The sequence below is a fragment of the Polistes dominula genome, unplaced genomic scaffold, assembly GCF_049000335.1.
Source record: "Polistes dominula isolate Pdom_NZ unplaced genomic scaffold, Pdom_raw_medaka contig_18, whole genome shotgun sequence".
NCBI lineage: Eukaryota > Metazoa > Arthropoda > Insecta > Hymenoptera > Vespidae > Polistes > Polistes dominula.
In genome coordinates this window covers 4,887,792-4,915,543 of record NW_028301164.1, presented here as the reverse complement: position 1 = coordinate 4,915,543, position 27,752 = coordinate 4,887,792, and the positions used below count along the sequence as shown (strand labels likewise).

Below are 27,752 nucleotides of genomic sequence, written 5' to 3'. Positions count from 1 at the left end.
CAAACTATATGTTCCTATACTTCTCTTTCCGTCCCTCCCTCCTTCCTTATCCACCATTACATTCTATGACACCTCTTTTTCCTCTCTCTCTCTCTCTCTCTCTCTCTCTCTCTCTCTCTCTCTCCCTCTCCTTTTCTTCTTTAACTTCTCTTTATCCATAAGGATCGGCAAAGTGGCCACCTATCGGATGCATGCACCTCTTGGTACCACATGGTACCGATATTAACGCTACATTCACACCGTTAAATTCTAACCTTTAATTTGCTTAGACTCGATTAAAGCGATTAGAGGAAGTAAATTAATGCAAGACATAGGTATGATACAAAATCGAACATTGTTCCATTATTGTATCACATTTTTATTTCTCTATATTCTCTTAAACAATATACTACCACTTGATTTATTGTTTGCTTCAATGAAAAGATGAAAATATGAAAAGAAAGCTAATGAAAAAGTTCATTTATTGACGTATTTTCTCTTTGATAAAAATAAAATGGATGAATATTAAAAAATATTTTCTATGTAAATATTATTATTTCTTGAATAGCATTTATTAGAGCATATATTTATCGCCATATATTTGTGGCTACTAAATTATAGTTATAATATGATTATTTTCATAATTTTTCAATTTTATTGAAAAAATAATAAAATTCACATGTATGTACATTTAAATATATTGTATGTTCAGTATAATTCCTAATTGCTCTTCTAATATATAATTAATTGAATAGAATAATTTATTTTGTCTTCAATATTGTTTCGATTTATTTGGTTTGTTTGTAATAGATTAATTGAAGATTTCTTATATATATATATAGGATTGCAAATGAGGCAAAAATAAATGACATGTACATAACATATATAATTATAAAAAATGTTGAAAAATATTGTTGTGGGCATATCTGGAGGAGTAGATAGTGCTGTGACAGCACTGTTACTTAAAAAAAAAGGTGAATATTTATCTGAGAATATTTATATGAGAACACTACTTATGTTACTTATGTCAAACTATTAATGTATATTAATGTTGGAAGGATTCAACGTTGTGGGTGTCTTTATGAAAAATTGGGATATAATAAACGAAAAAGGAATATGTCTTGCTGAACAAGATTATAATGATGCCAAAAAGGTTTGTGAAAAACTTGATATTCCATTATTTCAAGTCAATTTTGTCAAGGAGTATTGGAATAATGTTTTTAGGTATGTCCGATAAAAAGAAATACATGTATATAATAAGATCTAGTGTATCTTACAAATGAGCATTGTTTTTATTTCCTACAGCACCCTTCTGGAGAAATATCAATCTGGTTCTACACCAAATCCTGACATTATATGTAATAAGAATATCAAATTTGATCATTTTATTAATCTTGCACAAACTAAATTTCATGCAGATGCAGTGGCTACTGGACATTATGTAAGAACTAGTTTTGGACCTTATCTTGAAAATTTTAAACCACATACTAGTAAGTTTAATATATATTTATATATATATATATATATATATACATATCTTTAGTAAGTAAACGTGAGCGTATATATATATATATATATATATATGTTCATATTTAAGTGCATATTTGATTTGCAGTGATATTTTGTAGATGTCCTTATGCTAAAAGCATTAGATCCTAATAAAGATCAAACCTTCTTTTTATCTCAAGTGTCGCAACGATCATTAAGATATTGTATGTTTCCGCTTGGAGAATATTTCAAAAGTGACGTGAAAAAAATAGCTAGAGAAGCAGGATTAATTGAAATAGCTGAAAAAAAGGAGAGCATGGGTATATGCTTCGTTGGAAAGCGTGAATTTCAACATTTCATTTCTGAGGTATAGAAATAATTTCAATATCTACATAATAATAATAAACATAACAATTAAACTCTAACATTCCATTTTCCATTTTTTTTTTTAGTATATAGAAAACAAGGATGGAGATTTCGTTGATTTAGATAATGGTAAAGTAGTTGGAAGGCATCAAGGTATCCATCATTGGACCATTGGACAGAGGTGTAGAATTTCTGGATTAACAGATCCATATTTTGTATTTCAAAAAAACCTTCAAACAAATATTATAACTGTAGTAAGTATTATATGTATGATATGTATTAGAGTAAATAGAAAATATTGATAAAGTATATATACACACAACATAACACACACACACATAACACACATCTAATTTAGGTCAAAGGTACAAATCATCCAGCTTTATATACAGATCTTTTAATGACTAAAAATCCACATTGGATTGCTGGTGAACCACCAGAGCTTACAAATAGCGAACGTATTTTCATTTGCGATTTTCGTTTTCAACATAGAAAACCACTTACTGTTTGTAATGTATTTAAAACATTAAACAATCATTTAATTATTCAACTTTCAAAACCTTTAAGGGCTATTACTATAGGACAAGTAAGTATTTTCCATCATTACTATTTAAGAAATGAAAAATGAAATATAATTTTCAAATAGCATTAATGGCAACTATTTTATGTTTAGTATGCTGTTTTATACTCTGGCCAATTATGTTTGGGTAGCGCTGAGATTACATATCCTGGTCCATCATATTTTGCACTTGGCCAAGATATAAATGTATTAGAAAATAATATAAAAAAGAAACTAGCACATAGTTGAACGTATTTATAAAATATATTATTTAATATTATTCAATAAATATTTATATATAAATCATTGATTGGTAAAATCTTTATTTTTATTTCCCTGTCTAGCAGGTAATACAATATTTCAAACATTAATTATAAAACGCATTGTCTACACTCAAGTATAAATTTTCTTTTTTGTCTCTTTCTTTATTTTCTTACTAAATCTAAATTATTAAAATATGTTATAGAAAACATTTTGCATGTAGCATCACATGTGCATTTACGCAAAACAGAAAAGAAGAAAAAAACTCTGTAATAAATCCAAATAATATATAATATAATGTAGATCTAAGTTAATAAGATATAGAAAAATATCAGACATTGAGATTCAATATATCAACATATCAGATATATATATATATATATTATATTATTTGCCTGTCCTTTAATAATTCTCCAAAGAATATTATTTTTAATAATAAAGAAAATCATTTTTTATTTTGTGATATATTAGTTATCTTACTAATATTTTATCAGTCCTTATTAGTAATACAGCTAAAATATTGTTAACACATTCATGTTTTGTTTGTATATATTTTGATTAATATAATAATTCTGATATATATATATATATTACTTTTAGATTTTATACATTTCATTTTAGTAATATAAGTAAAAATGAAGAATTACAGTAATATGCGTTTGTTTATATTTATCATACATCTTTAATAAAAATCTACAATTTCGTTATTTTTACTATACAAAGTAATATTTCGTAAAATTTGCATTTAAAATTAGCCATTTTTTCTGACTATATTTATATATATATATATATATTTTTTTTTATATATTGGAAAACATGATGTGCCTTATTAAAAGATACATATTTAACAATAAAATAAATACTTTTTTTATTTTTTATAAAATTAGAAATTGAAATCAGTTATTTTAATAATGCTAATCACGATAACTTACTACTCCGTAATTATAAATTATGATACATAAAAAATTTGAAATATTCGAATTATAATTTGGCACAGAAATATTTTGTCAAGTATCTACATCTTTGCGTGCACAATTTTATATTATGTGATTAAAATATTGACTTAAATCTTGCACTTTTGGACACTTCATACTTGCATAAAGAATTCAAATAAACTAATTCATTTAATTTATTAACACATTTATTTGTTTCTACTTTTATTTTTATATATTTCAATATGAAAACGATCAAACATAAAGCGATCAAATGAAATGATGGAAATTATTATTACTTGCTTGATTTTTTTCAATTGATATATTTTTAATCGTTTATTGTAGAAAGAATGACATTTAATAGTTTAATAAAAGAACATAGCAGTAAAAGATATAAAATGACGCGATATCAATTGACAAGGGGCATACGATTTAAGACATATCACATAATGTAAAATGTATTTCTACAAAAAGGTGTTGTTGTTGAGCATGAATGAATACATAATTATACAGTATTATATACAAAGATACAGTCTCCGTTTGGAATGGTGTGATAATATATTATATTCTAGTTCCTTCCCGCTCATATATATATATATATATTATTATTATTATACAATATTAGAGATTCTTATTAATGAATGAAAATAATTTAGATTCAATTAACATAATAAAATAATGTATTAGAATCAGTTAAAGATATTTTGAATAATATTTAATAAAAATAACCACCGGTTCTATATAATACATAATCATCAATCATACTGACCTGACGACTTTATGCATGACTGTTTCTGCGCCTTAGAAACACTCTGCTATTAACCGGATAGAGCCTGGTTAAAAGTATTAATGAGCTACCAAGAGCTAATTTAACAGGAGCTTGCTGTCCCCCGGGTAGTTTGATGAAAACCGTAGCTACAGCTGCATTACCATCATCAGTCGGTTCTACTGCAACTGGTCTGACATCATTGTGAGAACTTATAGCTTTGTTACGTCTATTCTTGCGTTGTGGTGAACTTGGACTACAATTGTTCCCATCTCTGTCATAAAGAATGGTAACCGTAGCAAATGGCCTATTAGCCATATGTAACATTTCCACGACATGTCTTCTCCGTGCTCTACGTACATCTGCTGCTTGTTTAGTTTTCCAGGCTACAACACAAGCAGCCAAAAAAAGAAAGAAACAAGAAAAGAAAACTGAGAAGAAAACAAAAAGATCGATGTGTAATTGATCTTGTCGAAAAAAGATCATCCCGTATGCAGCTCTACTACTAGCATCTGGATTATAGGTATCGATTGCTCTTAAAGCAATATGAAATTTGGTTTGACCAAGTTCATGTTTATCTTGTGGTAATGTTAAAACCAATCGATTTGTCAGATTCCTGATAATTAAAAATGTATTTCTTTTATCGATTGTCTTGAATGTAGCAAATTTATCTGCAGATTGTTCTATCACTATATAGTGAAGGCCGGTAGAAGTCAAACTTGGTTCTGCAGTACTATTATTATTATTATTTGAGAAAGAATAAGAGTTGCGCGAATGAAATTCCACGATCCTAATTTTACTACGTTGTTGTGGATCTTCTAACCACGAATCATGATGATCTTTGCACCTATATATACATTTAAATCTGCTATCCAATTCAACCTAAAGCAACAATGCCAATTAATAATAATAATAATACGTAAATATATATTATAACGTTATACGCGCGTGGAACAAATGGACTTACATCTTGATAACCTGTGGAGGAATTTAATGTAACAACGAACGAGTCATCGCGAGGACTCAAAAAAAGATCCAAGGCACCTTGCGTAACATCAACCATCACTCTAATATCTACATTCATGAATCGAGGTTGTACCATATAAAATACAGTTTGTCCAGGATTCAATGGTTTCGGTTTCATCTTGCACTCATCTAAAATGAAATGTATACAAATTTACATTTGATGATAAAAAGATGGCAATATGAAATAGATAGATTCATAATTGGAGGTGTACAAACCATACAATCCTCCAGACAGAACAGAAAGTTGCAACAAGAATAATACTTTATCAAAGTTTAAATGTGGAACGCGATAAAAAGTATTAAGTACACACAAGTACTATTATTACTTAAAGCGTTAACTACTATAATTACTGTTGTTAATATGTTCCAACTAAACTTACCTATTAACTTTGAGTCAAAGCACATTTTGTTATCAACGGTAACAGTTTTATAACATTGATGGCCCATAGTTGGCGTTCCTGCATAGTTTTCTCTACACTTACTGCACTGAACCATCCAACAGGGTGTACCACCCATATTTGTAGCTTTTATAGGACCACTAGTGCAAGATGGTTCACTCTCTGTATTATTACCACAATTACATTTTTCGCCTGTCACTGGGTCACAAGTAAATCCATGACCATGACATTCGCAACTACATATCAAATGAATGCTCTCTTTTATTTACTTCATTATAATAAATAAATCATTATATTATCTTAATTAATTATAATACTTACGGACGACAAACATCGCGTAGATCTTCTGTTCCTCTAAAATAACCCACCATACATTCTCCACATTTATCACCCTTCGTGTTGTTTCCACAATTAACACATTTAGCTGTTGCTATAGGACCTTCTCCCAATTGCTTTTTCAATAGTTCTATGGACATTTTGTCAACAGAATTAGGATTCTAAAAAAGAAAGAAAGAGACAGAGAGAGATAGAGAGAGAGAGAGAGAGAGAGAGGGAAGAAAATCAAATGAAAGTTTTATTCTATAAGATGATGAATTTTCTTTCATCTATTTAAATATTACCGGAACAGTCATGCTCTCATTAATACAGATATGTGTATGTCCATTACAATATTCCAAGCATGGTATACATTGTCCATTGTCTGCAGGATTTCCAACGTACAAAGGTAAGCATTTACTGCATTGACGTCCCATCGTATTATTATGGCACTTTAAACATACATCTAATTTGTCTGGTCCTGCACAATTGCTATGACCATTGCATTGACATTGAATGGAACAATTAGCTCCCACGTAACCAAAATCACATTGACAAACGTTTGGTTCGATGCATGTACCTCGTACGCAACCTTGGCTACATGTTGGCACACAAATTTTCCTAACAACAAAATATTATATTTAACAATTTCTCTCCTTCTTATTGAAATCAATTATTTATATATCTACCTTCCAGGCTCATTAGATGACCATGTGCTGCTGCTGCTGCTGCTGCTGCAGAAAAGAATAAATTTATACAATATTTATATCTATATATATATATATATATGCATTATTTGATGAAAAAGTACATTTCTGTTTTATATCCGTCGCCACACATGCATTCAAATCCCTCATCCAAGTTAAAACATTTTTCACTTTTCGGTGAACATGTATGATGACCATTTAAACATTCATCCTCCATCGGACAACGCACGTAATGCCAAGAAAATGGTGATTCCATCAAAAAATTAGACAAAGTCATAGTAACACTGTCCTGAGATACAAAGTCTCCTAAGTGATGTGGAAATAAAGTGGTTAAAATTGCTGTAATAATGAAAATAAAACTATAACAATAATATGCAGTAGTTCTTCTTTCATAATGTTTCTAAAATCAGATGAATTTTCAAGAAATCCCTTACGTGGCTCGGTATGAGAGAACTTTTCGTAATAAATCATTTCGCAAGTTCCACCTGCTGGATGTTCCGTAGGTGCTTCTAAGGATCCTTCCGTACAAATACCTCGTCCGGTTATATTAGTAGAATCCATAGAACACCAACCACAATGGGAATGTTTTAAACATGTACTACATTGCGTAAAAACTGAACATGGTTCTGGACAATGATCTATGTCTGAATTGCGTAATACTAAACCACACACTCCACCAGCACAATAAAGTGGTTGATACGACGGTGAGATACACTGTCAATTTGCAATGAGAAAAAAAGATAGATATATTTTATTAATGTTTAATATATTAATATTAAACAATATTTATATTATATTATATTATATATGATACAAACTTCGTTAAGTTGCGTGGACCATCTACATTGTTTCCAACCTCCTTCATCTCCTGTTTCTTTCAAACAACTTCTACAATCTTTGTGTTCTGCGCATCTTTTCTCACACTGAGTGTTGATCATTTTTACATTTGATCTTTCAAAGACATCTTCCTGTACGCAATTCCAATTGTATATCGGTTCATCTGTCACTTTTATTCCCAATTCAGCTAAAAAAAAAAAAAAAAAAAAAAAAAAAAGAACAAAAATAATAATATAATATCTATTATATTATTAGCAAGAATTACGATGAAATTGAATTGAATTATGCCATACTACTCACAAGTTTGTAAAACTTGTCTAGTCCATACACAGTTGCCAAGGGTATTACATTTTTCACAATCATTAGCTGAGCATTGCAATTCACTGCATTGCTTAACGTCATCTATCGATATTTGTCTAACATTGCACTTGTTTTGCTGTTCGCAAATTTTTTCATGTGGTATACATTTACCATGTGGACAATTAGTGCACCATTTACAAATAGGTTCATTATTTTTATAATACGGCCATTCAGCTAAACATTCTGTGCAAGTTTTAAAGTTTTGACATTTCCTACTAGTCATCCAATCAGAATTGCAAAATACTCCATTTGATCTTTGCGCTTGAGTCACATTAATATCACATCTAAAAAAAAAAAAAAACAAAAAAAACAAAAAAAACAATAAACACACACACACACACACTAAATATTAAAAAATACTCACTTGTCGCCTCTGTTAAGTGATACTTCGTTGGAAAAACAATAGGAAGCATTAGTTCCTAAAATTGTAGTAACAGAACAGAAGGAACAACCAAAATAATTTCTGCATGCAACTTTGTTTGTCCACAGATTGCACAAGTCTTCAGGTATATTAATCAAAGTAACATGACTCTTAATCCCACCATCGAAACCACCAACAACATAAATAGCATTAGATTCCGGATCAGCGTGTGTCATAGCATGCGCATATGACGGCGGTGGTGGATTACCAATTATTTCCATATCATTTGTTAGTAATCGAATCCACAAGTTGCACGAGTATTTATATGCTATTAAAGAATCAAAAGTACTTCGAGGATTTTGTCGACCACCAAATATTACCATATATTCTTCGGTTGTAACAGCCGAGTGAAGAAATCTAGCTTGAGGCTGTAATGAATAAAAAGTAATAGTTTAGTTGATGAATAGTTAGTTACAAGTTTATTTGATAAGTTTGAATTTGTAAGTTAAATAATAGATACTAACTAAGCTGCTACCATCAGTTATATCATCCTCAAACGGTGGTAAAACGGACCATCTACGACTTCTATAATTTAAAGCATAAAGCTTATTGGAAATAAAGGTTCTGCCAGCAACATAGGTACATCCACCAAATACATAAAAGCTATCAGATTTACTATGATATACCGTTGAATGTCCATAAATTACTAAAGGACCATTTCCATTTGTACTTATCGTATCCCAAATTTCAGTTTCTAAATTAAATTCCCATACAGTATCTAAATAGCCATATTTTGGACTAAATCCACCAATTAGTAATAAACTTTCGGATTCTCCATCTCTACGTAAAGTTAATGTATGTCCTGCCAAAGGTGGTGGTTCCTCCTTTTTCACTTCATTTTGGACTATTTGACTCCATCTTTGATTTTGAAGACTAAATTTCCAAAAGTCATCCAACGTATTATTGGATAATCCTGAAATTTCTTTGTCTTTCATAGATAATCCTCCGTACACGTATATCTGTTGTCTACTATGAACTATTTCAGCAGCATGAAAATATCTGCCTTGAGGCATCGATGCATCTGGTGTAGAGTCTACAGTTACAGTCATCCATGTATTGTTCTTAGTATCAAATAGTCTAATGTCATTCAATGGCCCATGACTAAGGGAGTATCCACCAAACATCCAAAGACTACCCCTTCTATCGGCAACTAAGCTATGTCCAAAACGTGGCAAGGTTTTTCTTAAATGATCTAAATGATCAGCAAGATATTCGGAATTGAACAATTCCGTGAAAACCAATTGATGTTCTTTAATTTTAATCGAACAATCATTTCCACCAAAACCAGGCGAACAAACGCAACGACCGTATCCTTTGTCACAGATTCCTTGTTTTTTCGATGAAGTACAATTATTTGGACATAATTCTATGTTACAATCGATACCAACGAAACCAGCTTTGCACAAACAATTATGATTTCTACACTCTCGATTTTTCGGACAATTTTCACACGTCATTACGATATAGCTTGCATTAAATCCTTCAACTTCGTCCAACTGTTTGTAGTGAACGGTAAGAAATCCAGATTTAGCTTCTACTGTAACAGGATAATCCGTACTTTCAGTGCAATAAACTCCAACCAATTGATTTTGATGATAATTGGAAGATGAAACAAATTCGGGAAGTCCATCGTATACATAGACATTGTTCTCTTGACAACTGACATTGATATCATCATGTATCGTAAATTGAATAACACTTTGTATAGGAAATATTGGATCAGTTGAGAGATCGGTATTTGGACTAACGATCCACAAGCATTCCCTTGTTAATGAATCGCCGCCAAAATGACTTTCCCATGGAGACATTTGCGAATGTCTACTACCAAGGCCTTGTTTACCTTTTCCTTCTCCACTTAACATTCCTCTAGACATACAACCGTAATAACACATTCCTCCATTTTTTGGATCGCCATAATATCCTTTTTTACATCTTTGACACATATCACCTTCTGTATTATCGCGACAGAAGCAAGTGCCTGTTTGTCGATCACAAATATCTAGATCCTTATCTCCGTGTTCATTACAGTTACATTGTTTACAACCCATTATCGTCGTGGCATTGCCATAACTACCCGCTTCACATTTTTCGCAAAATTGACCGGTAGTCCAATTTTGGCATTTATCGCATATACCTGGTCCTTGAAAACAAGTCGAATGATTGTAGCAACCACAATTTGTTCTACAATCTGGTCCAGTCCATCCAAGATTGCATTGACATATATAATCAGGTGCCTCGCTGCAATATCCATTAATACATTTTTCATAACATGTTTTTGTACAATTTTCTTTGCCATCTCCATTGAAGCCTCTGTCACATTGACAACTATAGCTACCGTGTGTATTAGTACAAACTGCATTATGGTGACAATCGTGTAGACCCAAGTCACATTCGTCTACATCTGGGCATTGAGCATACGCCCAGCCTGATTCGTTTGCTTCAAGAGTGGTATTTAAATATTCGTTCATAGTTGAACTACAATTGACGTGAGCTCGATTAAAGTCTCCCTGTACACAAACTCCCATAATTGGATTCTCTAAACTGTAACACCAGCCACAGCTCAGCGAATGTAAACAGCTAGAACAATTAGTATGTCGACTACAACTTTTACATTGATCATTACTCGTCAATGATGAACCAGATCTGGACGTTACTCCCATTAAACCTGCTTGATCCATCCATTCTCTACACAAACCAAACTGATACTCTGATGTATATACTGAAAATGAAAAACATTCTTGCGTTGCTTCGCACCATACACATCTTCCACGTTCATCCAAACATTGCGTACAATTAGATCTCTGTCTGCAAGGAATGGGACATTGATCTATACTAACAACAGCGTTAGGTAATCTACCTATTCTTGCACACCGAGCATCCTCTGTCCACCATTCGCATAAGGTGCTACCGACACACGATTCGCATGAAATATAATTGGAACAATTTGAGCAAGCCGATGGAGTGATAGTTAAATAATGCCATTCACGTATCGGATTGTCATTTTCATCTATTTCTACATCTGTTGCGCAACTTTCCGTTTCGTTAATAGAACGTGAAAGACATTTGTTGGTAATATCACACCAACCGCACGAAGAATCTATCAAACAATGAAGACAATTCTTGTACTGATTACAAGTCCCATTTTGATATGGTTCAAGATATTCGAAAGTAAAAACTTTGGGATTTTCCATTTTTTTACTATGCGTAATTTCCATCTTACTGGCATACGCATAACTTGTTGTAACCATTCTTTTGGATTCAAAATCAAGAAGATAACGTCCATGTTGCAACATCATTTGCTGCTCGTCCGGCCATTTAGTAGGTATGCATTGAGATGTTTCAGCAGTCAAATTTGCAACTAATTCCTAAAAATGTAACAACATATTACATGCCCATACCAATACCAATACCAATATGCAATATACAATATACAATAACAATATACAATAACAATAGTTATGATTTAACTTACCAATTTTTGTGTATCATTAGATCGCGATACATGAAGCGTTGCACTATTATAACTAACACATATTTTTAAATTTTCAATCGTGCTATGCCAAAAATACGATGGTAATCTCAAGAAGCCTGTTAATCTAGCAATCATTTCTCCACCCAAAGCTGATTCTGTTTTTGCTCCTTGCATGGATGGTACATTGAAATCAACCGTAGTGGCATTGACTATGGTTACAGAATCAGGCTGACTAAAATTAACTGGAGGCTTATATTTCAGAAATGTTAAACCTGGCCTTTTGTCCATTTCTCGACATTCTGCCACTTGTGTAATTTCTGTACCCTTTGATCCCCACCAACCTGGTATTTGCGAAGGAGTATCGTCTCGAAGACCACAAACTCCATAATTATCATCTTTATGATGACATCGTGCATTCTGAACGCACCATGTACAAGTTCCAAGGTTTAGTTTATTAGAAACTGAATTTCTACCACGAGACGTTTTACCCCAACCACCACCAGGTTGTCCATGCGTTAAACAAGAATGACAATCGCCCAAAGCAGGACAAACGCCAGGACACCGTGTAGTTTGAAGATTTGTCGTACAATTACTTCCAATGGTTCTTCCATAGCATATCTCAAATATTTCAATTAAAAGTATAAATAATATATACATATATAGAAATCAATTAGAATGATCGTATCATTAAAGAAATATATATATAAATTATATACCTCGTCTGCAGAGCACCACCCACATTCTGGATTTGCAGCACATTCCGTGAAACTTTTATGCCTTGCACAAATCTGTTCTGGTTCTATATTATCATTATCTCCTGGTGCAAGCATCGGTGGTAAAGTATAAGCAAGCAAATCCGCATTTACATTACCATGATAGCCTCCAACTAATAACAAAGTATTCCCATTTCGTACGTCCGAAGCATGTGCGAAGACACCTTGTTGCTTGGGATAACGTGAATCTGTAGATTTACATTTGATATTATATAAATTAGAAATATTAAATATATAACATTTGATTACCTTTGTCATTTAATCCTAAAACGTCATGACTGACCCAAGTATGACAACCTAAATGATAAAGATACATTTGGTTGTCGTAACAGATTTCTTCTTTGTTGTGTCTATGAGAATATCCGCCAAATACAACTAGATAATTACCTGAAATCATTTCAAATGAAATATAATATTGAATTGAAAAGATTAGAATTGATTTAGAAAAATTGTTTAGATTGTTAAAAATGTTATTACCGATTATATTACAAGTATGAAATGCACGCTCTCTAGGCACATAAGTATCTCGTAAATGTGCTCTTGGATAATGAATTTCAGACCAAACTTTTCGATCCAATTGAAAAACAAACATTCTATCTGAAAGTTTACTGAAACGTGCTACGCTGGCTACAACTCCACCATAAACAAGTAAAGAATTAGTAGCACTGTGATAAACAGTTGAATGGGCAACAACACGAACATCTAATTCTTTTCCACCACGAGGGCGTACCTTTAGCCATTTTTCGCTCGTTGATGTAGAATCAGCTAAAACAAGCAAATTGATTAGAATTCATTTGACATTTTTCTAATGATTAAAAATGTTTTACATTATTTTTTTTTTTTTTTTTTTTTTACCACAAAACTTACAAAAGTTCAATCTAATTTTGTACAGGCTAGATGAAAATTCTCCGTCCACTGTACTACCACCAAACAGATAAATATAGTCATTTACCAATGTAAGAGTATGTCTTGTAAGTCGAGGTGGATAAAACGTAGAATTCTTAGCGCGCAATGTCCAAATTCGTGTTTTAACATTATAATGCCAAAGTTCATTTGACAAAGACCCATCCTCTATTTTACCGCCATAGATGACAAGGCCTCCTATAACCAGCAATATTTATTTCGCATTTTGATATTTCGACTTATATTAACAGTTTCCTTTAATAATTAACCTTCGTATTTGCATGCAGCATGACCATATCGCGGACTTGGCTTCTCTTCTTCAATTTGTTTTCCAGTTTGTTGGATAAATGAGTTTTCTTTTGTGGTTTCATTTGTACTTGGTCTTTCCCAGTTCGCATCATCATTCTGTTCTATTCTAGAGATATGATGCTTTTTATACAAGTTTATATCCTCAAAATCTCTGCGATACCTTTGAAAAGATAAGGAAGGAAGGAAGGAAGGAAGGAAGGAAAAATAACAAGACAAAATAATAATTCTACATATATGCAATAGATGTTGTTAACGTTTTCATTTTACCTTTCCAACATGGATTGGACTTTTTCAATACTATCATTCCTCATAATTTTATATTTACTCGTACCAATCCTGCTTACGTTGCCTTCTCGATTACTCTTTTCGCGTTCTCTGTGATTAGAATTATTATTAAACTTATTCCATCTGTATGTTCCTGCTGCTTCTGAGGCTGCAAAATCCTGTAGAGCTAATGCATTATTATTTTCAATACTTTTGAGTAACTTCCAAACAATCGATTTAGTCGAGAGACCATATCGTTCTTCCTCGTCTGTATCTATTTGTGCCAATTCATGCGTAATAAGTCTAGGATCTAAATATTCCATGGACGATGCTCCCTCTGCGAATGTTTAATAAATTAGTTTAATAAAGAACTTATTACAAAATATTTAAAAAACTTAAAAAAAAAAAAAAAAAATAATAATAATAATAATAATAATAATAATAATAATTAGATGGTGATACATACCCAGTACTATACCATGTTCATTTTCCCATTGGCTAGTACTAAAACGATAAACTTCTAAATCACCGAGTATAAAATTTAAATCATAGCCACCAAATATGTATAAAGAATCAGTTTCCTTGACATAAACTGCTGTATGAGCTGCGCGTGGTCTTAAACCACCTTCCGAATGCGACAGCCAATGCCATCTGAATAATAAAAATCATTAATCTATAGACTAATATACATATACATATGTATTATCAATGAAATATAAACAGTTACTACAGTTAAATATAAACCTGTTTCCTTCTGGATGAGTCGAATGCAACGAACAAGATTGTCCAGAATAATTTTGGTGACATTGGCAACGTTTGATTTCGCATGTGCCATTATTATTACAATTATCTGGACATAAAGCTCTAGAGCAATCTTTACCACCCCAATCATTTTCACAAAAACAAGTATTATTAATACATTTTCCATGATTTGTACAATTATTAGGACAATCCATAACTGAGAATTCAGCATGAAATCCATCCAGAACATAATTTGTATCACTATATAGTAATATTAACATCTACAAAATGCCAATTATAAGGACAAGATTTTAAGTGTAATTAAGAATGCATTTATTTCGTATAAATATATTGTTTTTTATTTACTTACATAACCAGATGACGACGTCACTTGCTGCGGTTCTGTTTTGCCACTAAAACTACCCAAAAGTGGTGAATGAAAAGAATCTCCATCGTAAACAAATACATAATCGTAACTACATTCTGTACCCATTGTACGAAAACTAAGTGTAATGAATTGATGACTGTTGTTTGCTGCAAGATAATGCATAATTATATCAATTGTATCAATTGCATCAAATAAATACAAATAAATACAAATAAATACAAATTAACATTTATGTTAATACCTTTAATAAGCCATTCACAGTGAGAATCTTGAGTATAATTTGAACCTAAAGGACCATCGCTAATTATTCCCCAAGATTCTGTAAATACCTTCCGTGTTTTATCACATGGAACTTGTTTTGGGGGTACTTGGGGAACTGAATGGAAACCCCATATCAAACAACTCCATGTTATAATATATATTGTAGTAGTGTTTATCCACTCCATCACAGTTCATTCACCTCGATACTGGTGAATAAAATAATAATCATGATCCACATCAATTTGATATTGCTCTATATATTGCTATTAATTATATATGTATCTTCTACGAAAAAACGTTACTCTATCTGTAAGAAAATAATATATTGTATAAGTGTATTTATTTTATCTAGTTATATATAACATATTATAAAATCAAATAAAATTACTATTGCAACATTATTGAAACATTATCTATAAAAATTATCCACATGGTGCAAAAGGTACACGTTTGTTTAATTTATCTAACCTGCAATTAGAAAAACAAGATAACAAAAATATACATGGACATTTACATATACATTATTAATATACAAATAAATGACTTACGTATACTCACTTCGGTATAATACAAGTATGTTAATAAGATTCTATGAGATTTAAATAAAGTATATAAGAATATATTACAGTTGTAAATGTTCTAATTGAACCAAAACATTATTTGTATATATGTACACTAAAAGGCTCTGGTCATTTTTTTCTTTATTGACCAGTTGTTTCTTCTTTATGTCAATTTGTTTAAAATCGTATACCAACGATATTTACTTTTTCCAATTGATTTTGAAAGTAATATATATATATATATATTATATATATGTATATATGTATACATGTATAGTATATGTACATATATATATATATAAAAGCACATTCGTCGATATAATTACTTTATTTTCATGCACTGTTGTCGGCACCATAACTGTTTTCTATCATGGCCTCGTCTGTCATCTCTCGTTGACACTTGTAGTATCCTTTTTTAACCTTCCTCGCTTAAGTATTTAAATTATACTAATTGTCCATTGAACGAAGATATAGACGCGCTTTCATGTATTTTACAGTGAAAAGGTACAAAACACTACGTTAGGTATACCTAACGTTTTTTATCTGGATAATACATCTGAAAATGATGTCAAAGTTCCATGTTTTTTCCTCTATTCTATTTTATATTGAACGAATCATTTTCTTCGACGTTTTATCATTTAACAGTGAAATTATATAATTACTTAAATAATTGTAATAATTATTTCAAAGTATTCTCTAAACTCCCTATATGCATTTATGCAAGGAATAGATGTATTATGTACACATAGTGATGTATTTATTTTTTTCCCCTAATTTTATGACATTTTACGAAATTCTACACTTTAGATGTAAATATCAATTGTTGTTTTTTTTTTTAATTATTCTTAAAAAAATTATTCAAGCAAAGTTTTAAACTACATATTCATATCGATAAATCGATAAACGCCATTCGATACATCAAATTTGTTAGTTCACAATTATGCCTATAGTTGGTCATTAAATAGACATAGATAAGATATAGACAAATGTTAGGTTACCTTGACATGCTACAAAGATATGTTTATATGAACATTAATTCCATATCTGAATTGTAATTAAATTGTCAAGTTAATTCAAATCAGTGAAAATTTAAATCTAATAAGCAAGAAAAGTGACGAACGTGTGTTCATATATTGTATATTTATTAAAAATGGCTGAAGCAATGAGGCAAACTGTAGCTGGTATGCTCAAAGGCATTGAAAGGTACAGATTAATGATTACAAATTGTAGATAATTCAATAAACATTATAACTGGTGCATCTATTTATAATCATATTTCTAAGTAATGTTTAATCATTTTGTTTTTATTTAGATATAATCCAGATAACCTAACAACTTTGGAGAAGTACGTCGAGATTCAATCAAGAGAAAATGTTTATGATTTGGAACCTAATTTGGCAGTTTTGAAATTATATCAATTGAATCCAAATCGTTTCAACATGGATATAACTTGTCAGATATTGCTTAAAGCTTTAACTAATCTTCCGCACACTGATTTTGTGCTATGTAAATGTCTTCTGAACGAGTCAATTGTTAGTTTTCCATTTTCTTTCTGTTTCTTTTTCTTTTTTCTTTCTTCTTTCTTCTTTTCCTTGTAAGAGATAATCATATTTTTTCATCAACTGATTTTATTAAGTTCTTTTTGATATATTAATATTTCTTATAGATGCAAGAAAAACCGATTAATCAGATTATGTATTTGGGAGACATATTGGAACAATGTGATTTTGAACAATTTTGGGATCAAGTTTTGTTAATGTCGGATCTATGTGATAGAATCGTTGGATTCCAAGATTCTATAAGAAAATTCGTTTGTCACGTTGTAGGAATAACTTTCCAGACAATAGATAAAGAACTTCTTGTACAACTTCTAGGTGGTGTAGATGGTTAGTTTTGTTTGAATATTTAAGATTTCTATATATTAGTGATAATCATTTAGTTAGTCACGGATGAACATATTTCTGATTGTAGATAATACATTGAAACACTGGGTGAAGAAGTATGGCTGGAAAGATGAAAGCAAATCAATTATCTTTATTGCTAATCAAGATGAAAATATAAAAACAAAGAATATTACTGAAAAAATTGATTTCGAAAATGTTGCAGGATTAATGGCTGCTTGTTTATAATTTTTATAATCATTAATGAAAATAAAAATCATTTTCAAATCTAACTGTTATATTTAATTAATGAATTCCTTTTACTTTTTTTTATTTCCTATAAATACGTGTATTACTTGTATACTACCCTAAAATTTAAACAAATGATGAAAATAGTCCTTAAAGCGCATGTCTTATTACCACCACGTGAGTATTCAAAATTAAATGGCTTCGTAGCTCGAGTGCCTAAGTTTTAACCTAAAAATGAATTAATAGATTAATTTTATTAAAGAAATTATAATAATTGTATAAATGTTAACACAGATTAAAGTATAAAGTATTTCATTATATTGACATTTTAATAAATAATGTATATATAGATATTTGTTATCAATTGTCTATCTAATAACTAATAAAATATGTCGAAATTAAAATTATTTCATATTTTTCAATTCATACATCGAAATAAAACTGGATATTCAAATGCTTATAATAAAAATACCTCATATATATTTGTTTCGTGGACATTGATAGTGCATTTTGTACTCTTATGGGGTATTTTGGATATCAATTTTCATTCACCAATTATACAAGGGTTGCCTGCTGTCCCAGCTTTACAAAATGCTCCTGCCAAAAGATTGCTTTTATTTGTAGCTGATGGTCTGAGATATCGTACCTTTATAGAGAATCTTCCTCCATATCTAAAGTAAATATTTGAATTGACACTAAGCAATGGCTTTTAGTGGAAACATAATATAATATAATAATGACACGTATTATAAATTAGAAATGTCAGCCGGTACGAAGGTGTTTGGGGTATTTCGCATACTCGTGTTCCTACAGAATCAAGACCAGGTAACGTTGCAATTGCTGCAGGACTTTATGAAGATCCAAGTGCAATTTTCAAAGGATGGAAAGAAAATCCTATAGATTTTGATTCAGTCTTCAATCAAAGCAAATCAACATGGGCATGGGGTAGTCCTGATATTATACCTTTATTTACAAAAGGTAATTCAAATCTAAATGCAATCTATTAAATGCAAATATTTGTTTTTATGTCTAATCATTATTTAATATTATCTACAATCAGGCAATAAAGGAACCATACATGGCAAAAGTTATCCTTCAGAGTGGCAAGATTTTGATGGCTTACAAAATAATATGTTACGTCTAGATTCATGGGTATTTGATAAATATTTAGACTGGCTTGACAACAAATCACATGCTGCGAAACACATGGATGGTATTATTTTTTTTCTTCATCTTCTCGGTTGTGATACTATAGGACATTCGTATAAACCTCAATCAAGGTACATGGCAAACGAAATACAATTAAAAAGAATAAATAAATAGTAATTGGTTCATTTGTTCATTCATTTTAGAAAATATATTGAAAACCTGAACTATATTGATCAAAGAATAAAGGAAATAGTACACAAAACAGAACAAATTTTTGATGATAAAAGTACAGCATATATCTTCACAGCTGATCATGGAATGACCGATTGGGGTTCGCATGGAAGTGGATCTACAGATGAAACAGAGACACCATTGATTGCTTGGGGTGCAGGTGTCAATTCTACCGGAGTTCGTTACGATGTAGATCAGGCAGATATAACTCCTTTAATTTCAACACTTATAGGCAGACCTATACCAACTAACAATGAAGTTAGTCCTATCATCATACCATATTAAACGTTGTTTTTCTCTTTTTTTTCAAGTTATTTTCAGAAATATTACTTACGAACTAACTTTAAATTTAACTGTTATTAGGGTGTATTACGAAAAGAATACTTGAGAAAAAATGATGTATATACTGCGCAAGCTTTACTTAATAATTTAAAACAATTATCATATCAAGTAATAGAGAATCGTATACTTCATTGTGGAATTGGTGATGATTTCGTGGATTGGCGAGAACTTAAGCTTAATAAATATATTTGGGAAATTAATCAATATATCAATAATGGAAAGATAATGGAAGGAATTAAAATGGCAGAAGAAGGAATAACATTAGCCAAAGAATATTTATATTATTTTAAGCAATACCAAAGAAATCGTTTTTTGATGTATATGACATTTATGTGGATTGGTTGGATAATATTATTATTTCTTAAGATAGTTGGAATACCACGTCAAGAAATAAAATTGTCATTATTATTATTATTCGACATAATATTTGTAATCTCATTGATTGTATTGATTATCAGATATGTAGGTATGATACATATTATATATATATACATCATCTAAATGATTGAAAATGTATTTTAAATTCTAGTAACATAAACATAAGATAGATGTTAAGAAAATACATTTTTTAGTTTAATATTGTATTTTTCAGGAAGCAGTGGATATAATTTGAGACAGTTATCTTATGGATTATTTACTGCCATTTCTCTTTGGTTAGCAGGTATAAATATGATTCAATATGTTCCCAAATTAAAGAAACAAAATATTACAAATTTCTTCATAGAAATAGGGGGAACTATTTTGTTGTTATTTATTATGTTCATGGGATTGACATATAGAGGTGCTCTCAGTGCAGGGATGTTGTTCATTGTTCTAATGCAAAAAATAATATTGACAAAGACACATAATATGTTATTATGGACAGGGTTAGCTTTGGCCATATTTCCTTTATTGCCAATAGTAGAACCCTATCCTCGAATTTATATAGTGTGAGTTATGGATAATAATAAACATTTTCATATTTTCGTATTTATAAGTATGAAATTAATTTAATGTTTTTTTTTTTTTATATTTTAGTTCTATTGGTATATGTATTATGATATGCAAGGTTTTTTTCATGAAGCATCAACTAAAATATAAAGCTATTGAGATAATAAGATTAATAATAACAGGACTGATATATTTAAAATTAATAGATGGTCGACATTGGATATCTTGGATAATTTTAGCAAGTGCGCCATTATTTATCTGGACTTACACTGTTAATGAAAAGAATAGGATAGAAGGAATCACAATTGGTCTTTTCTGCCCACTCTCCTTGTTATCTACATCTTATGAACCTTTATTTTTCTTAACACTTGCAATGCATTTACTTCATTGGCCTTTATTTATCCAAGATAATAAATTTGATGAGATGACTGATAATGTTTTAAGTAGCAAAGATTTCATTAAAGCAGCATTTTTCGTATCCTTTTTCTTCATCGTTTAAAACCAAATTTCATAGACACAATTGTATATCTATTAAATAAGTTGTCTATATCATGTTCCTTAATTACACTATTAGATGTTGTATACACTACTATGTTTTTTTGGAACAGGAAACATGGCAAGCATAAGTTCATTTGATCCTCTTTGGACACAACATTTTATTACCATTTTTTCTCCATTTATTATGTGCTCATTGATACTTTTTAAGCTAAGTATTCCTTTAATATTGATAGGATGTGTAAGTCATATTCTTGGATCAAGAATAGCTCTCTTAGCAGTTCTTTTTTTAGGAGATTGTTTGTCCTTACCTCTTATGTATTATGTTAATCCGTATGGTAGTTGGTTAGAGATTGGTAGTGCTATTAGTAGATTTACAATAGCAATAACTTTACCATGCATTTTACTCATTTTTCATTATCTTTCTTATCCGTTAATGAAGTTTAATATAAATCTATTTGAACATTTGTTGTCAGAAAAAGAACATATTATATAAATATGTGAAAGATTTTCGTATAATTCTAATTACGAAGTATTAATAAAATTAATAATCAAAATATATCATTCACACACATTTAAATAATTACAAATATGTTTATAGTTTTATATTATACTGATTTACTGATTTATATTATATTTCATACAGTAATCAATACGTGTTATATTTTCAATGAATATATTCACACCTTTAATCCTAATTGTAATTCTAAGTTGAATATAGTTTATACAAACAATAATTATTCTATTTCTCTTATTATAATTACAATATAAATTTAAATTTATTAATTTATAAACGATGAAATAAAATTGTTTATTGAACATTTATAAATTCAAGTGTCTGTGTTCCTTAATATATTTGCTATATAATTTGTTTAATATTTAAAATCTAAAATCCTTTTTTCTTTCTCTTTTTTTCTTTCTTTCTTTCTTTCTTTCTTTCTTTCTTTATTATATATTTAAATAATGTTGTGGTATTTGAAAATTTGATTAGTTTAAAATTTAAATTCCTTATATTTCTTAGAAGCTTTTGTATCTTGCGTTTGTTGTCGTTTACGTTTACTTTTTTGTCTTTGCACATGATCTTGAAGCATATCAGATAAATCTTCTCTCCTAAGGTGAGCTTGTCGAGATCTCATAGTTTCCTCGTATCTTGATGCCATTGCTTCAGAGTCAAGATCTAATTCACTAGGATCTAATGCCAATTCAACAGCACCATCTTTTTCTGTTCTTGCATCAGATGTTGTTCCACTTATACCACGTCGTGCAGCAATGACAGAAGGTGGTGCCTGACCTCCCGCTGCACCTGTCATATCATATACGTGCGTACTTCCCATCATACTTGCACCTAAACCTTCTGCTCTACGCTCTTGTAAAACGGTATACAATGCAGGAGTATCTCCACCCTCCATTTCACTCTCTATTTTTTTCTTTCTCAATTCTATTGTTTCCGGTGTCTCTAATCCAGCTGGTATAGATGTAATACCACTCGGTGTTATTAGTCCTTCTGCAAGAGGTGTAACCAATCCACTCGCATCAACATCTCCATCTTTTCCATCTGCTTCTCCATCTCCACCTTCTTCCGCATCTTCGTCTTCTTCTTCATCTCCAGATGATTCAGATTCAGGCTCACCCCACATGCCTCTATCTACTTCTTCGTCTAAAGCATCGCTGCCTGGTGTACGAGACACACCAAAAACATCTCCGTATAATGGTCTTCCTGTCTCATCGACGGGTGGTTTTCCCCAACCACCAGCGTGATATCCAAAGGCACATCCTTCTGGAATAGGAGCATTTAAGCCTGGTATTTTAAGATTTGGATAGCTTGGTGGTGGCCCGTAACGTTGCATAGCAATTAACCATGGTGGTGGTACCTTATGACAATTAGGTCCTACAGGCATCCCTAATGCCGTACGTAACTCGTCAGATAATTCACCAGGCTTCTTTTCTTTAAGTCGCGTTTCAAATTCCTTACCTTCGTAATAGAGATCACCGTGGATCGTCATGCGTGGTTTGGTTTGCCACTTAAAAAATGCGTCATGAAGTTTTTGATAATCTATATCAATTTTACCTAATTTGGGTCTTGCTCTCTCGCGCATTTTTGCTTTTAAAGTACGAGTGTCGTCGCGCTCTTGCAAACTTGCTCTCATTTCTGTTATTCCAGTGCGTTTTATAAAATCAGGTAAATCAAAAGGTGGCTTTTCAATACCTCGTTTTCCTTGTAGATATTTTCTTTTAAAACACCAATGTCTAGGCACAGGTACGGTATTACGATGTGCTTTAAGTTGTACGAGAAGTTTTGGATCTCTGGCAGTAACGTCATGCATTTCTACAACATCAGGCCTACCTACCAGCTGTTTTAATTCTGCTACACTCAGTCGCGTCAATCTTTTTAATTTTCTTTTAGATAAGCGTGGAGCACCATTTTCTCCGGTTCCTTGTTGTTGCTGTTGCTGGCCTACTTCGTCATCAAAATCATCCAAAGGTGGTATTTTGCTTGGTATTTGGCCCGTTGCTTGCATACTGCTAACAGGCGGATATTGACCAATTGGTTCGCCCTTATCGGCAGTATCGTTAGGACGAGCTTCTGGTTCGGTTAATTTAAATGCTTCAAAAACTCGAGCAAATTGACGATACATCGGCTCCAAATCGTTTATACTGGGAATTTCTTGAATATATTCTATTTCTGGTTGATCTTCTTTTAATTTATTATCTTCTATTTGCTCTTGCTTCCTCTCTAACTCTTTTTTCTCGTTAGTATTCTTCTTCCTCTTCTTCTTTTTTTCTTTTTACTCTTAGTTGCCTTTGAATCGACTTTGTCAATAGTTGTTTCTGCTTCCAATATATCCTCCAAGTGAGGAGGACCATCTTCTCCGGTAGATTCGTCATTGGTAGATTTTCCCAAAGAGACTATATCATTTGGATCACCACCTACTTCCTTAGCCCTTTCCGTTTTAAAAGCTAAAGCTTGTTCCAAGGCAGCTGGAAGTTTAACTGTCTCATTATCTCCCTCTCTTACTGTATCCTCTATATCACTTTGATGTTGTAATTCCGTTGGCGGTGTTACTTTCAAGCTTAATAAACTAGGTAACGGTTTTGGTGGTTCCATCATATTTGAAGTATGATGATTAGAACTCATACCCATCATAGATGGATGGGACATCTGTTGAATATCAATCTTATATTGCGTTCCTTGATTCTATTGTAAACAAAATTATTATTATTATTATTATTATTATTATTATTATTATTATTATCAAATTAGATCTATATGATTATTGTTTTTTTCTTTTTAATGTTCAAAATATATATGAACGTAGTCAAATGACGATACTAACCTCACTTCCCGGTATATTTTCCATATCGACAATTGTTTCTATAAATGCGTATTAAATACGAACTGGAATTCCGCTTTCAACTTTATTGCAAGCAGCTGTTAATTAATTGCTACAAGATGATTTTATTGTCAAGTATACAGATATTAATTTGAATCCTACATTAGCTTTCTATATCGAGAAAGAAGAAAACTGTAGCGCTTCTACCGAAGGTGGCGCCCTCTAAAAGTTACTAGAAGGCTAGGGAACCACGCTAACAAAAAGTAGTCTTTATTAGTCTGTACGTGTACACCAAAGAAAAACAAGTCGCATCCTAAAAATAAAAGTGACAAGAATAAAAAAATGGCTCAACCAATCAGCGAAGCCGACGTGACACGTGCCGACGTGACACGTGCCGACATGAACACAAAGGAAATCAATGTCAGTGAGTTTAGAAAAACAACTTATGGCGCCTCGTCATGCATCTTACTAGCAAAGTGTTGCCAAGTGCAATACGCATCATATACTCATGTCCTATTGTTAACCATTCATTGGTCCATTCATTGATCCATTCATTCTCCTGCTAGTAACATCAGAGGGCAGCACAACAAACAGTTTCCTACAGTTTCCCTTCTTTCTCATTACAGATAGTTAATGTCGGATTCAAATTAATCGAATGCAAATTGGCGCGTGTAAAGTGCATTTGATAATTTAACAAGAAATATTCAATTGATAGAATTATTTTAATATATAATTAAAAAAAAAAAAAAAAATGAAAAGGATTAATGTTACATTAAATAAACCTAATCCATTATTTGAGCTTTGGCTGGAAGAGTGGAAAAATAAAGCGATTTCCCAAAAATCTGATCTGCAATATCATTTTGCTAAAGCTTTGAATACTTTAAGAAAATATCCTTTACCGTTAGAGTCTGGAAAAGATTGTATTATTTTAAAACATTTTGGTTTAAAATTATGTAAGATGCTAGATAGAAGACTCGAAGAACATAGAGCACATAGGAAAGAAATAAAACGTACGCATAATGTTTGCAAGTGCGATAGTTGTTGTTGTTGTAATCAATTTATTCTTTTATCAAGAGAGAAACGTCTAGAAATTTATAAAAAAGAAATCAACAAACGTGAAATGAGGCAAGTAAGTTGCACAATTTTGATAAACACTTTGATAACACACCAAGATTCACTGTTATTTGTAAATTTTTCTTTGTAATAGAAGACAAAAACAACGTTTATTAGATCTTCTTTTTCGTCATGGAATTTGACTTGTTATGCAATATTATTGACGTTATACGATAAAAAAGGGAACTCGAGTTATTCAGGTAAGTTTATTTATGCTGTATTAAATAGTAGAATTCAATTATATACTCATCGGAACAAATTTTTAAATTAGATTTGTTGTATGAATTTAAACAATTATACAATACATCACTAAAATCTTTGGATCCAGATATATGTGATGGAAAATCATCTATTTCAGCATTAATTGCTAACAGATTAATAAAAGTAAAACAGTTTCCTATTAGGTATGATTAATAAACTCTAATACAATAAATAACTTCCAAAATAATCTATTTTTTCTTTCTTTCTAAAGGTATCATTTGACTAAACAAGGATTACAAGTAGCTAGCAAGATAAAAGAAATTTTTAATTTGAAAAATTATGATAAACACTTAATCAAATGTTATTATAAAAAGCTGCAAGCTGTAGCTTCTATATCGAATAATGAAAATGATGTCATTGAAATTGAGGAAAATAAAGAAAAGTCTCCTTTATTTAATCATTTACAAACATACGATGAAGAAAGTGCAGTTAAACCAGCATCAAATATAGTAGATATTATATGCAATCGTGATGAAATACGATTAAAACCGAATTCTTTTGATATAGTTTTATTAGTAGACATTAAGGAGACTAGTGGGTAAGTGAGCTTACATTTAATTTTTATATTTATACTATATATAAATTTATATTTGTATATTTATATTATATATAAATTTGTTTATAGTGGAAAAATAAAACCTGAACATGATGCAACATTGGCTGAATTAAAAGAATTACGAGTATTATTTGAAGTACGTCATTTAAAAATTGGTGACTTTACCTGGATTACTAAATGCAAATATACTAATAAGGAATTAGTTTTACCATATATAGTGGAAAGGAAACGATTAGATGATCTAAGTGCAAGTATTAAAGATGGACGGTTTCATGAACAAAAGGTATAAATTAGTTTTTTTTTTTTTAAATAAACACATAATGTTGATCTTTTCATTTTTCTTGATAATATAATAGATATTTTTTCTTTTCTGAAACTTTATAGTTTCGTTTAAAACAATCTGGAATAGAAAATATTTTCTATATAATAGAAGATCACCATAAGATTATACGAACTGGAATTCCGCTTTCAACTTTATTGCAAGCAGCTGTTAATTCATTGGTACAAGATGATTTTATTGTCAAGTATACGGATAGCCATCAAGATTCAATGTCATATTTGGCAATTTTAACTAATATTCTACGTAAAATTTATGCTGTATGTATATATTACTTTTAGATATATATATATATTATTTATTTATGCTAACTTATACTTATTTATATTGAATATATTTTAGAAGAAGAATTTGATAGAACATAAAAAAGAAAATCTTCTACCAACAGACTTTGCCAGTGATACCGTTTTACTAATGAATTTTGAAGAATTCAATAAAGCTGCATCTAAATTGAAAGTATGTATACAATAATTATACACATGTAGAAATGTTTTATTATTTTCATTTGTTTTTTTTTTTTTACAGAATTTTAATGTACGTCAAATGTTTGTTCGTCAATTATTGCAGTTGAAAGGTATGTCAGTAGAAAAAGCATTAGCAATTGTCGAATATTATCCTACACCACTCATATTAATTAATGCTTTGCATACATCTGACTGCGGACAAACGTTAATAGCTAATATACAATATGGATTACAAAAACGACAAATTGGACCGGCTCTTAGCAAAACTGTTTATTTATTTTATACGCAAGAAGAATTTCGGTAATATTTGTATATTATATAAATATT

At 30.8% G+C, this 27,752-nt stretch overlaps 6 protein-coding genes across 19 annotated transcripts; 4 read left to right on the top strand and 2 right to left on the bottom strand.

Annotated features, from left to right (window-relative positions):
• The first annotated feature begins 165 nt into the window (after positions 1-165).
• LOC107071347 (mitochondrial tRNA-specific 2-thiouridylase 1) lies at positions 166-2,698 on the top strand. 6 transcript variants are annotated; one of them, XM_015330282.2, is made up of 8 exons: positions 166-314; positions 822-953; positions 1,038-1,203; positions 1,285-1,469; positions 1,608-1,834; positions 1,920-2,087; positions 2,192-2,419; positions 2,507-2,698. In XM_015330282.2, exons 2-8 carry the CDS (start codon positions 878-880, stop codon positions 2,639-2,641), a joined length of 1,185 nt encoding a protein of 394 aa, XP_015185768.1. In that variant the 5' UTR covers positions 166-314; positions 822-877; the 3' UTR covers positions 2,642-2,698. The 6 variants fall into 6 exon arrangements, with proteins under 6 accessions (XP_015185768.1, XP_089034947.1, XP_089034950.1 ...); XM_089178821.1 differs by having other exon boundaries at positions 179-314; positions 790-953; XM_089178824.1 differs by lacking the exon at positions 166-314 and adding an exon at positions 333-522.
• On the bottom strand, positions 2,699-16,812 carry Megf8 (multiple EGF like domains 8). 8 transcript variants are annotated; one of them, XM_089178795.1, is made up of 25 exons: positions 16,075-16,812; positions 15,915-15,994; positions 15,507-15,833; positions 15,248-15,411; positions 14,881-15,158; positions 14,603-14,787; positions 14,140-14,473; positions 13,833-14,032; positions 13,528-13,761; positions 13,138-13,425; positions 12,910-13,047; positions 12,604-12,848; positions 11,888-12,505; positions 8,880-11,780; positions 8,359-8,783; positions 7,935-8,278; positions 7,616-7,821; positions 7,232-7,511; positions 6,902-7,136; positions 6,780-6,827; positions 6,396-6,711; positions 6,097-6,272; positions 5,758-6,011; positions 5,319-5,506; positions 2,699-5,233 (listed from the first exon to the last, which is right to left on the bottom strand). In XM_089178795.1, the coding sequence occupies exons 3-25, from the start codon at positions 15,709-15,711 to the stop codon at positions 4,364-4,366; spliced, it is 9,132 nt and encodes a 3,043-aa protein (XP_089034921.1). In that variant the 5' UTR covers positions 15,712-15,833; positions 15,915-15,994; positions 16,075-16,812; the 3' UTR covers positions 2,699-4,363. The 8 variants fall into 8 exon arrangements, 7 of the variants coding, with proteins under 7 accessions (XP_089034921.1, XP_015185764.2, XP_089034923.1 ...); XM_015330278.2 differs by having other exon boundaries at positions 16,085-16,812; XM_089178797.1 differs by having other exon boundaries at positions 6,780-6,824; positions 16,085-16,812.
• Positions 16,813-17,059: 247 nt separating this feature from the next.
• eIF3k (eukaryotic translation initiation factor 3 subunit K) lies at positions 17,060-18,259 on the top strand. The gene is made up of 4 exons (XM_015330284.2): positions 17,060-17,289; positions 17,399-17,618; positions 17,753-17,972; positions 18,058-18,259. Exons 1-4 carry the CDS (start codon positions 17,237-17,239, stop codon positions 18,213-18,215), a joined length of 651 nt encoding a protein of 216 aa, XP_015185770.1. The 5' UTR covers positions 17,060-17,236; the 3' UTR covers positions 18,216-18,259.
• Positions 18,260-18,396: 137 nt separating this feature from the next.
• Positions 18,397-22,015, top strand: LOC107071353 (Phosphatidylinositol glycan anchor biosynthesis class N). Of its 2 annotated transcripts, none has more exons than XM_015330293.2 (8): positions 18,397-18,891; positions 18,973-19,193; positions 19,276-19,495; positions 19,568-19,853; positions 19,959-20,403; positions 20,530-20,598; positions 21,074-21,342; positions 21,442-22,015. In XM_015330293.2, exons 1-8 carry the CDS (start codon positions 18,605-18,607, stop codon positions 21,856-21,858), a joined length of 2,214 nt encoding a protein of 737 aa, XP_015185779.1. In that variant the 5' UTR covers positions 18,397-18,604; the 3' UTR covers positions 21,859-22,015. The 2 variants fall into 2 exon arrangements, with proteins under 2 accessions (XP_015185779.1, XP_015185778.1); XM_015330292.2 differs by having other exon boundaries at positions 20,530-20,866; positions 20,955-21,342.
• Positions 21,957-24,877, bottom strand: Sf3b2 (splicing factor 3B subunit 2). The gene is made up of 2 exons (XM_015330291.2): positions 24,698-24,877; positions 21,957-24,558 (listed from the first exon to the last, which is right to left on the bottom strand). The coding sequence occupies exon 2, from the start codon at positions 23,996-23,998 to the stop codon at positions 22,355-22,357; it is 1,644 nt and encodes a 547-aa protein (XP_015185777.2). The 5' UTR covers positions 23,999-24,558; positions 24,698-24,877; the 3' UTR covers positions 21,957-22,354.
• Positions 24,878-24,998: 121 nt separating this feature from the next.
• mus81 (mus81 structure-specific endonuclease subunit) lies at positions 24,999-27,729 on the top strand. Its single transcript, XM_089178817.1, has 9 exons — positions 24,999-25,114; positions 25,321-25,823; positions 25,902-26,007; positions 26,079-26,211; positions 26,280-26,606; positions 26,694-26,907; positions 27,009-27,221; positions 27,304-27,417; positions 27,487-27,729. Exons 2-9 carry the CDS (start codon positions 25,446-25,448, stop codon positions 27,727-27,729), a joined length of 1,728 nt encoding a protein of 575 aa, XP_089034943.1. The 5' UTR covers positions 24,999-25,114; positions 25,321-25,445.
• Positions 27,730-27,752: the final 23 nt, after the last annotated feature.

What these genes read in the sequence shown, in the direction of transcription:
- Megf8 (XM_089178795.1), bottom strand. Translation starts at nt 15,711, where the DNA reads ATGGAGTGGATAAACACTACTACAATATATATTATAACATGGAGTTGT. An exon ending in CTGTGAATGGCTTATTAAAG is followed by an intron (nt 15,412 to 15,506) that starts GTATTAACATAA and finishes ATTATCTTGCAG; the next exon opens with CAAACAACAGTCATCAATTC. An exon ending in TTTAGGATTAAATGACAAAG is followed by an intron (nt 12,849 to 12,909) that starts GTAATCAAATGT and finishes GTAAATCTACAG; the next exon opens with ATTCACGTTATCCCAAGCAA.
- Sf3b2 (XM_015330291.2), bottom strand. Translation starts at nt 23,998, where the DNA reads ATGTATCGTCAATTTGCTCGAGTTTTTGAAGCATTTAAATTAACCGAA.
- LOC107071347 (XM_015330282.2), top strand. Translation starts at nt 878, where the DNA reads ATGTTGAAAAATATTGTTGTGGGCATATCTGGAGGAGTAGATAGTGCT. An exon ending in AAATTTTAAACCACATACTA is followed by an intron (nt 1,470 to 1,607) that starts GTAAGTTTAATA and finishes GATATTTTGTAG; the next exon opens with ATGTCCTTATGCTAAAAGCA. An exon ending in AAACAAATATTATAACTGTA is followed by an intron (nt 2,088 to 2,191) that starts GTAAGTATTATA and finishes CATCTAATTTAG; the next exon opens with GTCAAAGGTACAAATCATCC.
- LOC107071353 (XM_015330292.2), top strand. Translation starts at nt 18,605, where the DNA reads ATGTCGAAATTAAAATTATTTCATATTTTTCAATTCATACATCGAAAT. An exon ending in TCGTATAAACCTCAATCAAG is followed by an intron (nt 19,496 to 19,567) that starts GTACATGGCAAA and finishes CATTCATTTTAG; the next exon opens with AAAATATATTGAAAACCTGA. An exon ending in TATCCTCGAATTTATATAGT is followed by an intron (nt 20,867 to 20,954) that starts GTGAGTTATGGA and finishes TTTATATTTTAG; the next exon opens with TTCTATTGGTATATGTATTA.
- eIF3k (XM_015330284.2), top strand. Translation starts at nt 17,237, where the DNA reads ATGGCTGAAGCAATGAGGCAAACTGTAGCTGGTATGCTCAAAGGCATT. An exon ending in GTCTTCTGAACGAGTCAATT is followed by an intron (nt 17,619 to 17,752) that starts GTTAGTTTTCCA and finishes TATTTCTTATAG; the next exon opens with ATGCAAGAAAAACCGATTAA. An exon ending in ACTTCTAGGTGGTGTAGATG is followed by an intron (nt 17,973 to 18,057) that starts GTTAGTTTTGTT and finishes TTCTGATTGTAG; the next exon opens with ATAATACATTGAAACACTGG.
- mus81 (XM_089178817.1), top strand. Translation starts at nt 25,446, where the DNA reads ATGAAAAGGATTAATGTTACATTAAATAAACCTAATCCATTATTTGAG. An exon ending in GTAAAACAGTTTCCTATTAG is followed by an intron (nt 26,212 to 26,279) that starts GTATGATTAATA and finishes TTCTTTCTAAAG; the next exon opens with GTATCATTTGACTAAACAAG. An exon ending in GACATTAAGGAGACTAGTGG is followed by an intron (nt 26,607 to 26,693) that starts GTAAGTGAGCTT and finishes ATTTGTTTATAG; the next exon opens with TGGAAAAATAAAACCTGAAC.